Below are 13158 nucleotides of genomic sequence, written 5' to 3'. Positions count from 1 at the left end.
TAAAAATATTGCCAGATCTTATTTCACTGGAACAAGTGGGGTTTGTGGCGGGACGAACTGCCACAGTTAATATATGTAGGGTTATAGCCAGCATTTTCAGTGGGTGACAATGGGAATGTGCCTTTTTTGGTTAGTTCTAAAATAGAAAAAGCCTTTGACCATTTGTCATGGGAATTTATGTTTAAAGGTTTTAAGTATCTATGGATTTCAAGGCTTGTACCTTGATATGCTCACTCTATTGTATCGTTCCCCTATGGCTGCAGTGATAGCAAATGGTTTAGTTTTGGAACCTTTTCCCCTGGCAAGGGGTACTAGACAAGGATGCCCCCTTTCCCCCTTTTATTTATATTAAGTATGGAACCCTTGGCCAGGTGTATATTTTCTGATCCGCAGGTGGTTGGGATACAATATGGGTCTAAAGTGTCAAAGAAAGCCCTATTTGTTGATGATTTATTAGTAAGTATTTCTCAAGCACAGACATCTCTACCTAGACTAATGGACATTTTGCATAATTTTGCATTATTATCTGGGCTTCACGTAAATATGGGGAAATCACTAGCACAGGATATTTCGGGGGACTTGTGTTCTGCCTGGGATGGAGAGATCCCATTAAGCTGGGCAGGTGATGAGTTTACTTATTTGGGGTTGAAAATAACTAGAAATCTTTCACATTTATTTGCTTAATGTGAGGCCCTTATTATTATACACTAAATGATTGGAGGACAGCCGGCAGCATCTTACTCTCTCATGGTTTGGTCGGATGCAATTAGTTAAAATGGTTATATTGCCAAAATGGCTTTATGTTCTCCAAACCATGCCATTATGGCTTTTGAAAAAGGATGTTATGGCTGGAACCAGATAATTTCTCGATTTATTTGGAATGGGAAGAAACCCCGTATAAAACTCCTGAATCTTCAATATAGCATTAGAAAGGGAGGACTACGCTTTTCTAATTTGAGGATGTATAATGGGGCATGGATATTTCAGATCATTAGAGATTGGTTAGAGCACTCTACGGTCACAGATTTTGAAATTGATAGCAGTATGGTTTCCCCAGCTGCGTTGTCTTATTTTTTATGTGGAACTGTTGCGGATATTCCTTTGGAACTACAGGGTAATCCCTTAAACTTGCCGGTAATCCAAACGTGGTGGTGGGTTCAGAATTAGCGTTTGTCTCCTAATATTTCTATCTTCCAATTAGAGATAATAAACCATTTAGTCCCGGATTGGACCATAATGTCTTTCGCATTTGGGAAGCCAGGGGTTCTGTGAGGATTGGTCAGGTGCTAAAGGAATCTCATCAAACATTTCTTACTTTTCAAGCTTTGTGTGACAATTTTCAGTTGGATAATAAGCATTTTTTTGCTTATTTACAACTACGTCATATTTTGTCTCAGAAAGATAATTTTCGGGCAGGTGGGTTTGAAGGGGTGTTGGTGACAACCATATATGAGAAAGGCCTGATTTCTCAATTATGTAAACATATGATTGGTACAATGCATATGAACCCTCTAGCTGATTTAATGGGGACATGGTTGAGGGATTTAAATACTCCTTTGGATGAAGATGATTTGAAGTTTGCCTTTGATCGGGTGAACAAAATTGTAGAAAGTGCTAATCTCCATGAAATGCAATATAAAGTGTTTTGCAGACTATATTTCTTGCCCTTATGGGCCTTCCACGTGTGGTTTGCGACTGAGAGCAACTGTTTAAAATGTGGGGTTCAGGACGGGAATTTTTTTTTTCACTTTTGTTGGGGATGTGTGTCCATACGCCTTTTTTGCACAACCATTTTCAGTCATATCTCTACCTGGGCGAAAAGTCCAGTTCCATTGGATGTGGCCCTAGGTTTACTGGATATTTTTGATGCTTATAATATGTCTGATAAAATTTATTATGCGTTAGAAAGGCCAGTTATATTATTAAAAAATGCATCCTGATACAATGGATGAGTAAAGATCCCCCTACTTTAAAACAGTGGAGACTTGAAATGCATCAGTTATTACTTATGGAAAAACTTTCTGTATATCACAAATACAAGAGAAAAAAGAAAAGGTTTTTAGATATTTGGTACCCATACCTGATATCTTTGTCTCCTAGGAGGCGCAGTTCCATAGTCAATTCTTTGCCATTAGATTGATTACCTTTATTTTGTTGTATTAAGGTAGGGAGGGGGGTATTATACCTGGTGGAAGAGCATTGCAGATTGGTGGCTTTGCTGTTCTCTGTATTAGCTCTGACATACTGTAATGTATCTGTATAATTCTTGGAGTTGTCCTGCTCAGCTACGGTTGTCTGATGTTCTCTTGCTTGATAATAAATATTTTTCATAAAGGCTAAAATGCTTCTTAGGCTGGGCTGTTGCAAGGAATGGGCAAGAGGGGTAACCACAAAGGGAAGACTATTGAGAGAGGAGTAGAAAGTGTGTCATGTCACCCTATTGAATGGGTCTGAATACCTGAGCCCAAAAGGAAAGGTAGGGGAGGGAGGTGCCAAATGCAACCCTTGCCCAGGGCGCTGTTTTGTCCAGTAACTGCCCTGCTCTTAGAACATAGTGACACACTTATTTCATCCTATGGCTTGCACTGTAATCCCATGTGGCTGCATACGACAATTACAATAAGCAAACTGGTCAAGTTCATTATAAACTAATCTCACTCCTTCACAGACACTTGAGTTAGTTTATTTTTTTCACTGGGAATTCTAATTGCACATACATTCTACAGCAGAGACTACAGTATTGTGCACAACTGTAGAGTAACTAGGTTTTGTTCTCAGTTATGAAGCTACATATAGAAAAAAAAACTTTGAAAATGATAGGTGTGCCATATATCACACGTACTGCAATAAAAAAAGAGAGAAAAACAATAATAGAAATACCAGGACTGCATTCTAGAATATGACCAAATTTGTCATCTTTAGAATTCCTCACACTCCAGAGGACATGAACACCTTCCTTACAAGCTGGAAGGAAGTCTCCTTCAAGACTAACCCTTAGTGCTATTTCTTGCCAAAAGGGCTGTCCTACATTTCCTCCTAGAGTATCTCACCTCTGCAGCTCACCTTAACCTTGCTGGCATGAGACAAGAAGCTCCAACATGTCTCCCACAATACAGCATTGCAGGGCTGCATCACAGCACTAGTTCAATGGGACACCATCTTTAAAAGATATGGACAGAAGCCTGCATTGAAAAACCACAAGCATTTTCTGTTCCTGTGTCACTATCATTGTGGCTGCCTGGAGTTCACTTACTGAGGTAGCTGGAGTTAATTTGACGATTACTGTACCTGCAAGGCACCCAGGAGACCAGAGCTTGCAGTAATTAAGAAAAGCTATAGATTTTCAGCCACATTACATGGTTACTGCTCATTTGCATTTGACTTAGCATGCAACAATCTGATCTCTTGCTCAAAAACCAACTGCTACTTAAGATCAGTTTGTAGAAACCTACATTTTAACTAAAACACAGCAATATTCAGAATCAGTAAAAAGTATAAGAGGAGAATTGGCTAGGTACCTTAAAGACAGGAAGAATAAGAGAGGAAATGAACACTACCTATTTGTATGACAGTTCTGTCATTGCACTGTCTGGGCACAGGATAAGGGTTTGACTGAGCACTGTGAACAGTCACTTTCTTACAAACACTGCATCAGAAGCGAGTGAAAAGGAGGCAGTGGCGATAGCGGTGCTTCTGTAATACAGATTTATGATAAAGATGGGTGGCTTAAACAGAATTTGATCGCTAACACATACATGCACAGTGTAGGAGCTATTTTGTTATAATCAAAGTTTTCTAGTAAGGAATCTGTTATGGTAAGGACACACTTTTTCTATAAGATTGCCACTGCTGATCTGTTTTGACATTATACATTTTTCAAGCCCAACTTTTGTCTAATAGGAATGAGCAAACTTTTCTTTTTTGCAACCAGGGACCACATTTGCAGTTCTCGCCTACACCAAGGGCCAGGGGCTCCCTCTCGGAGTTGGGGGTGAGGAAGAAAAGCCAATTGGGGGGGCATGCTGGGGGAGAGAAAGACACCAGTGGGGCTGGTAGTCTGAAAGATGGGTGGGGAAGAAGAAAAAGGAGGGGAGAAGAGAAGGTCAGCGCAGTGCAAGGAGTGCACTCTTCCCCTTTCCTGCACTATCCCATCACTTCCTGACTTGATTCCTTTTTTTTTTGTTTGTTTTTAAAACTCTTATCAAGTTAATCTATATAAATAAAAATGTAAATGTTCGTTTGTTCAAAATCTTAAATCTCTGAAAGTTCTTCACCGATTGCATTGAAATTTTGACACAACGTTGCATTCGAATATGCGCGTGCTTTTATATATCTATATTATATAGATGTCACACCTGTGACAGGTAAAAACATGCTTTTTGGGAAAAATGGCGCCATCTGTTGGACGTAAAAGCAACACACGCTATCTACAATATAAGTGGGCTCTTACCGACGGACCGCAAATGCGCAGTAGAGAGCAGCTCTACCACGCATGTGCGGACCATAGAGCTCTGCACTACGTGCTGGGTGTCAGAGAGGAGGAGAAAAGGGCAGACGAGTCGCCGCTCCGAGAAACGGCTCAGCCTGTTCTTCCGCTGCTGGGGAAGGGGGGAGGGAGTAGGGACTGCCGGACACTTACACACAAGAGGAGGAAAGGGTAAAAGTCGCCGAGCCAGTCCGTCCACCGCCGGGGGAAGGGGGGGGAGGGAGTTGGGACGGCCGGAGCGGAGCTAATGCACATTGTGAAATTAAACCAGACTGAGCCACGGCAACGCGTGGCCGGGTACAGCACAATCAAAGCTCAACAGTGATTAAGGCAGAACAGTTTATATAAACTGAAGAAGCATCATAACAAAAAGAAAAAACACTGTGACGCCCAACTTCAAGACCAGAATATGTGAGGATGTAAAGAACTTAATGGAACAACCTCCTTAGAAGAAAAGAAAAAACAAACAGGAAAAGAAACTGACTTTGAAACAAATCAACCGCATCTCAGCAAATCAATTAGAGGTAGAGGTGGGATTCATTGATATTCTACTATCTAAGAAAACCTTTAACTAGGTTCAAAAAAGGTCTACCTATTAAACATTTAACAGGATAATGAAGAAAACTCTCCCCCCTCCCCCACAAACTCAAAAGTATTTCTCAACTGAAGAAGAAAATCTCCTCCTATTCTGAATCTGCCTACAGACATCAGGAAAATCCATATCTTATGACCCATAAAAAGAACATCCTTTACTGTGCAATTTTACTGATTTCCTGGTACTTTTTATTTGAGCTCACCCCGGGCCTCAGATAGAATAATCAAAACATTCCAGTTCCCCCCTCCCCGCAGGAAACCCAGAAAATGGTAAATAGAGAGCAACCCATCAAGAGTAGAGAATGTTTTCCTCAAATCTGACAATCACAGACGCAGCAACACACAAATCTCAAGTCGAACAGTAATTACTGCAATTACTCAGATCTCCTGCCAGAAGGTTTAGGGTTTAATAAGAGAAATAAATGAAACTAAAATAATGAAAAGGCTACATCTCAGACAGCAGAAATAGTAAACCTAGTATTTTATACCCTGCAATGTGGGAAACAGCAATGCTCTGCAAAAAAACATTTAAGGTAAGATCTTACCTGATTAAAGGCAATCCCTAGAGATCCCAAAGACATTTTCATAGATTCCCTTTCAAACATTTAGTTTGTATAAAGTTAAGATGGAATATTAGCCTGAAATTGATGAGACCAGGTGCACGCATGAATCACCCTCCGAATTCAGCTTTGAAACTCTTACTGGCGCCATAGCCCCTTACCTTGGTCTCAGTCCTCCTTGTGGTACCATCCTCCGATGTTACAACTGACACATGAGACGTAGGGGTACCAGGATCTTCCTCCACAGTAACTGTTTCTTCCAGCATCTCCGGTGGTTCCTGCATCATTGCTAGGGATGTCTGGTTACTAGGGCTTTGCTCCTGTAAAATTTGAACAAGAGAATTTTGATTTTTTTTTATTCTCTCACACTAGCTGTCTCTACGCATAAGCTCTCCCCATGATAACCAGTCTTCTCTCCATCCCACTCTTATTCATGAAACTAGATGTGTTCCACAAATCTTTAATAACTAGAAGAGAAATGTAAATTCAGAAGCAGTCCATGTCAGTTAAACAGAATGCTGATAAAATACATTTTTCAAAATTGTGCCAGACTTGCCAATCACCTGCTAGCTTGAAAGATTCAGATTGATACGATAATTGACCTGCTCTAACCTCAGGAGAAAGGAAGGATGATTCTTTCTGGCCGAGTAATTTTTGCACATAACTGAGTGCATCTTACCAACATGAATCAGCATTTGCTGCCAGTTCAAGATAATATTGTTGAATTTAAACTGAATGGGCATTTTCATTCATACATTCTACCATTATCAAAATTAAAGAGTGAGTAATAAAAATTATTTCTTAGCATCCAGTCAGATGAATCCAGAACATGTGGGTTGTGCACCTCTACCAGCAGATGGAGACAGAGCATACTGATGTCACAGTATATATATATATACCCCTGTAGTGACATCAGCCTGCCAGTATTCTCCATCTCCAGCAGATGGTGGACGTGCATCTCCCCACAGGGGATTGTTTCATTTTAAAGAAAAGGAGAATTAAGGAAATAAATTCGCCCCACTCTTCTGCGGTGATACCAAATGGTCCTTCCCACAGTTGAAATTTCCTGAGGTGATTTCCGTGGTCCCTCAAAACAAGTGCCTTGGTCCGTTAACTGATTTTTCAGCCAGCGAGGACTTAGCTGCTTGAGCAGCTGAAAGGCAGTGGGTACAGGAAGCCGAGCACGGTGGTGACACTACATGTCCTCTCCCCCTGCAGCCGCAGGGGGAGAGGACATGTAAGGCTGAGCTCTGGTAAGTTAAAAAAAAAAAAAAAAAAAAAAATATATATATATATATATATATATACACATAAACACACAGAGACTTAGGAGGTCTTTTGTGGTGTAGGCTTCCTCCTCCCCCGGTCTCCATGCTTGGCGCCGGTCTGACATTCATCCCACTCCGTGGGGACGTGGGCAGCCTGGCGGGTTGAGCAGCCTCCTTAGGCTAGGTCCCGCCCCAAGGCTCTTTGCTGTGTGCAGTGTGGTAGGCCCCAACGACTTTTTGTGAGCTAAGGCTGCCCTCTACAGGATTGTCGATCCGGTATGTGCGTCTAGCTGTGCGTTCAGTTTGTGCACCCAGTCTTTGGACACAGTCAGACCTTATAGTCTGTGTGCCCATGTTAAGCGACAACATAGTGGCCGCATGCTTACCTCTGCGCAGAAGTGGTACTGGGCACTTATGTTTTTTGTGCGCTTATTTTGTGGCTGCCAAGATAAGCGCCTAAATGTTGGATGCATAATTTTTGGGCACCTAGTTGAGCATGTATTAAAAAAAAAAAAAAAAAAAAAGTAAAGCAGCTAGACGCACACCTCCGGCCACTGCTCAGTGCATTGTTGGCCATAATGGCGCCTGTACCTAAGAAGTCGGATCGCCTGTTTGTCCTTCACTAGACAGGGAGAGCCAGCCTCGCAGGCTACAAAGGCTCACTGGATTAAGGAGGTAGTCACGGCTGCATACGTGGATTCTGGGAAGTCATTACCTAGTCAGGTTAGGGCTCATTCCACTAGGGCTCAGATAGTGTCATGTGCAGAAGTTAGATTGTTGTCTCCAATCAACATTTGCCAAGCTGCGACGTGGTCCTCCTTACACACCTTTTCCAGGTATTATCGTCGATGTGCAGGCCTGAGAGGACGCTGCTTTTCCACGTGCAGTTTTGATAAGACTGCAAGAAGCCTCCTGCCCTATTCAGGAGTAACTTGGTTATATCCCATTTGTTCTGGATTCATCTGACTGGAAGCTAAGAAATTAAAAATTACTACTTACCTGATAATTTACTTTTCTTTAGGAAGTCAGATGATCCTCTTGTTCCCAAGTGTTACAGGGATTATTGGTAAGTGTTACTTCAGTCCCTAGACTAGTGTTATTACATTCTTGTCTGAGCATTGAAATGGTTCATTGTTTTTAATCAAGTTTTTTGCTAGTCTGTCCACATATGCTTTTGAAGAAAATACTGGCAGGCTGATGTCACTGCAGGGGTGTATATACTGTGACATCAGTTAGCTCCATCTCCATCTGCTAGTAGGAATGCATAACCCACTTGTTCTGGATTCATCTGACTGTCCTAAAGAAAAGGAAATCATCAGGTAAGTAGTAATTTCTCATTTTGTATCTCTGAGTGGACACTAGAGGCAGCAGGAACATCTGTTACATTATTAATACCCCAAATGTTCACACTCAAACCTTATCCAATCCTGACAGCTTATTTATACAAACATGGAAACATGACAACAACAAAAGACCTTACAGTCCATCCAGTCTAAACATCATCTCAATTGCATAGCTTTTCAATCCCTACCACTCCCTCAGAGATCCCCTGTGCTTGTCCCATTCTTTTTTGAATTCAGATAATGTCCATGTCTCTACCACTTCCACTGGGAGATGTTCCATGCACCCACCACCCTTTCTATACAGAAATATTTCTCCTCAATCTATCCCCTTTCAACCTCATCCCATGACCCCTCATTCCAGAGTCTCCTTTCTGTTGAAAGAGATCCACCTCTATTTGTCAGTGCAGACTTCTTAACTATCATCAAAGATTTCAATACAAATGTGCTCATTTAGCTTCTCAGGATATTCACCATAAAAGCAAAGAAATAACAGGACTGATAGCCCATGTAAGAGGCATGGTAGAGGCTAATGGCAAATTAAGTATGGACTAGTCTCATGTTTACACTGAAAGGGGCTCAGGATGTAAAGCTCACTATTTGCACTACAGTTCCATATGACTCACCTTAGACTGCCAGTCTCTCAGACATTTCAATAAATTAATTTAGACATGTTTGAATAGCCTGCAGCTTTTAATAAGGCAATCTGGAAATGAAATTCTTGCAAAGCCCAGCTTAACACAGCTACCTTGGTTCTCCCCTGGCACTTTTGGAATTTGCTATTTTGTCTTTATAAGCAGTTCCCAATCCACTCCATGTCAGGGTAGTTCCCTGTCCCCTTCACTTTTCAAAGGCTGCTGAATTGATTAAGCACTTATTCTGCAGATGCAAATCAGAGACAATGAAATTCCACTGGGAATTAGCATGACTATGCATAAGAAAAAAATACATATGTAATAAACCTCTTTTTAGATATGTTTGGATGGCAGGAGCAAGCCAATCACTAAGACATCCCAATTAAGCGATTTAGCAATTTCTAATATACCATTTTTCTGCAGAGTTTATGAACTAGTAAAAGCTAACTTCACCACCACTCCATGTAGCATTGCACCATTTAGAAGTACTTTAATATCTACTATCGGATAATTGTTGCCAGGTGTGTGAAAACAAATGTTACAATCTGCTTCTTTATGGACTAAGTAGCCAGAGATAAGGTGAGTCTGGGAAATCATGGACACATCTAACAGTAGTGATTTTGCCCAAAATGGTTGGGACCACTCATTTTAGATCATGGAATTTCCAAACAATGGAAGTTCTCCCCACCCCTTCTCACCATACTTCTGGATAATAGATTTTCCTGACAACAGAACAAACGCCAAAGCCCACAATGTTTTTTTCTGATTATAGGAGTTTTCAGATAAAGGAACTTTGGGTTTAGAGTGCTCTCCTGTATACAGCACTGACCCATAACAAGGCCTTCACGATCACACCCAAATTATTTACATGGGAGCAGCATACTCTAAACCCTACTCACTTTCTTGTAGGGTACTGCAAAGCTCCATTTTCTCATTTTTTAATATTAGCCCTCTTAGGCAAACTCAGAGATTGCCACATCTCCCATTACTCCTGTGCTGATGACATACAACTACAAATTTCAATTGGCTCAAACTAGGCACAAGCTCAAGCTCAACCCCCAAGAGACAAGAGATGTTATAGATAGGGTGACTGGGATCATTTTCCCAATCCAAATAGCAAATCTAGGGGGAACTACTCTCACCCTCAGCTCTCAAGTCAGGAACTTAGATTTTTTTCTGGACAACAAACTGGCCATCAATGTTTAAGTCCAAGCAGTAACCAAAGCAGCTCTCTTCCACTTCTGCCAGCTCCACATTACTCGACGACACTGCCTTCGTAATTATCTGGGCCATTGTTGAATTACTCTAGCACACCCTATACAGGAATTCCCAATACCCTAAACTGCTGTCTTCAACTTATACAAACCACTGCTGTCTGCATGAGAATGAATTGCACACAAGTTTGATTGAATTACCCCAATCCTGAAAGTTTTATACCTGCTGCCTACTTTACCGTACTAATTTCAAGCTCCTGATCCTGGCCTCCAAATCCCTTAGCGATCTGATCTCTACTTACCTCTACAGTTCCCTCACTAGGCTCTATAAGCTAGCTTGCCTACTATGCTCACTGTCAAGCCCACCTTGTGACACCATCCAGCAGAGCTATGGGCTTCACAACCACCAGGAAAAGGACCTTCATAGGATCTACCCTGACCCTCTGGAATGCTCTACCCCTCTACATCGGGTCTGCTCCAGACCTAATATTTAGGAAATCAATGAAAACCTGGCTCTTCGAACAGCATTTAGCACTAGCTGACTCTGAACTCATTAAAGACACATATCTAACATATCTATCGTACCATTTGATCACCAAAGTTCCCTCTGAACCTCAAATGATACTAAACAAATTGCTCTTCTAAACTAACAAGTCCTTTAATTGTTTTGCTTGGCGTACCCCCCCCCCCCCCCCACTAGTGCTGCAATGCATCAACACCCTCTGAAGCACTGCCGTGTTAAAGTCCAAATTCACTGACATTACCTTTGTAATTGTACCCAAGTCCTAATTTAATTCTTGTAACTTGCTTTGAACTTGAAAAAAACATGTGTTCCAAATAAGCAATGATATTTTACTTATAATCAATGCTGAAAATCTTTCCAATTGAATTAAGAGGCAGCACAAGCCCTCTAACCTATTCTTGGACTCTTATCCTTGATCCTGCTCTCTATTGTTCACATATTCATCAGTGAATACATATAACTACTGCACTCTCCTCCCAACTAATCAGAATGGAAGTCCAGAATTAGTATGTCCTCTTCAACTCTATAATTAATTAGATCAAACTAGATATTTTTATTATCAAAATTAGTGATTTAGAGAGTAAAATCTGTTGAAATACAAAATAGCAGCAATATGTTCTCTATAAATGTTCTCAATACTTAACTGTTTTGCAGTCAATTCCAGTTATGTGTTTTGGAGCTCTGCATGTTTTGGTGGTTCAAAACATGCAGAGCTCCAAAACGAAGGTTGAAAAAATTGACTCCCTCACCACCAGTAATACAAATTAGATGCTATGTCAAAAAAATCTACCTCCTATATGCTCATTAATGGGAAACCAGACTTCCAATCCAAGGATGGAATGCTTTAAAAATCAACAGAGAAAATGCAAACCATGGACAATGGCACTGTGCTCCAATGTCAGGCAGAGAGCCTTTAGAAAGGCAGTCATAACACCACTGTTATGGCCACCGGCGACGGCAAGCCACGACAGGGGCCAAGCACTCACCGGCGCGGCAGACCGCCCCGCTCACGATGACTTCTCCGGCGTCGACGGGCTCGTCCCGCGGCGATTCCTGCTGCTACCAACATGGCCGCGGCGTCGGCCATTCTCCTGTTCCATTGGCTCCACCCCCGCCGAGTTCCCTAGGGCCGCACGCACAGCAGAAGCTGATTATTAAAGGGCCACAACAGGAAATGACTGGACACCTTCCTGTGAGCTCCAAAGGGTTTAGACTATTTAATGCAAGGTCTGGAGCCCCAGACCTTGCCTTGGCTTCTTGGCTCTCGTGGTTTGTTCCTGAGTTCTGTTCCTGCGTTTGATCCTCCGTGCTTGATTCCTGGACTGGCTGCGTTGTATTCTCTGGCTCTCGACCCCTGGACTGGCTGCGTTGTATTCTCCTGGCTCTTGACCCCTGGACTGGCTGCGGTGTATTCTTCTGGCTCTCGACCTGGACCGGCTGCGGAATATTCTTTGGTACTGGACTTCTGGACCGGCTGCGGAGTTTCCCTTGGCACTGATTTCTGGACTGTGCATACCAATTCCTCGACCTGCTGGAGGCGCCAGCTCAGCTTCTGATCCCACGACCTGCTGGAGGCGCCAGCTTCTGATCCCTCGACCTGCTGGAGGCGCCAGCTCTGCTTCTGATACCACGACCTGCTGGAGGCGCCAGCTCCTGATCCCACGACCTGCTGGAGGCACCGGCTATCTGGACCACACGACCTGCAGGAGGCGCATGCATCCAGATTTCCATCTTCCACCTCTCGTGAACCTTGGAATTGGCCTCGCCTTCCGGCGGCTGGGCGCACGTTCATTGCCGGACCGAGGGTCCACCTCCCAAGTCATAACAACCACTACTTAGCTATAGTTATACCTAGAGAGAGCAGAGCCTCAGACTCTTGGGAGACTGATATAGGAAAAATTCAAGTTTACAGTTCATCTTAATAGCACCCTTTCTTTTAAAAAGCAGTGACAATGAAAAGCCCTTGTACTGTACCGTATCCATTCTGGACTGATTTCTCCAGGTCCACATGTTATCCCAGCCATGGGCCCTGGACAGAGTGGATGTGCATCCTTTGGAACGGATATGCCAAAGAACATGAACAATGTGGAGGTCATTAATGAGAGGAGAATAAAATGACCCAAGGCTCCTTTGAATTGGTCCATGCAGCTGCTCTGTGCCAATTTGCAATGCTGCTGCAACTCGTTTACATTTTAACTAGCTAATAGTTTCTTAGGAAATGTTAATATTAACTTACATAACTCATTCAGGTTATGGCTGGTTGCAGTTTCTTTTCCCTTACCTTCTCAAACATTTTCTTTCAACATGTATCTATTAAAAATCTTGCTAAGTCATTAATTTAGAAATTCCACAATTTTCTTGGAACTCTTGGGAGCAGCCCGTTTAGGCATAAAATATTTCATGTTCACTGGATCCCATCTGTTCATACTAGCCAGGAAATCACAAGTGGTATCATATGGGCAGCATGAACCAAATCCCATTCCATGAAACTGTGAAACTATTCTGCACATGACTAGTCCTGGAAGGAAATGGTTTGTT

General features: G+C 42.3%; 1 protein-coding gene across 12 annotated transcripts in view; it reads right to left on the bottom strand.

Annotated features, from left to right (window-relative positions):
* ARVCF (ARVCF delta catenin family member) overlaps positions 1-13158 on the bottom strand; it is a 743011-nt gene that overhangs the window by 196193 nt on the left and 533660 nt on the right. For 11 of the 12 annotated variants that reach the window (XM_029572000.1, XM_029572001.1, XM_029572002.1 and 8 more), the window contains one exon: positions 5802-5960. In XM_029572000.1, coding sequence (XP_029427860.1) covers positions 5802-5960 — 159 coding nt within the window. Of the gene's footprint in view, positions 1-5801; positions 5961-7907; positions 8057-13158 lie in introns of those variants that run through there. The other variant, XM_029572006.1, reaches the window with a different exon arrangement.

The sequence above is a fragment of the Rhinatrema bivittatum genome, chromosome 11, assembly GCF_901001135.1.
Source record: "Rhinatrema bivittatum chromosome 11, aRhiBiv1.1, whole genome shotgun sequence".
In the NCBI taxonomy this organism is placed as follows: Eukaryota; Metazoa; Chordata; class Amphibia; order Gymnophiona; family Rhinatrematidae; genus Rhinatrema; species Rhinatrema bivittatum.
Note: the sequence above shows the minus strand (reverse complement) of the source record. Positions and strands in the feature narration are given on the sequence as shown.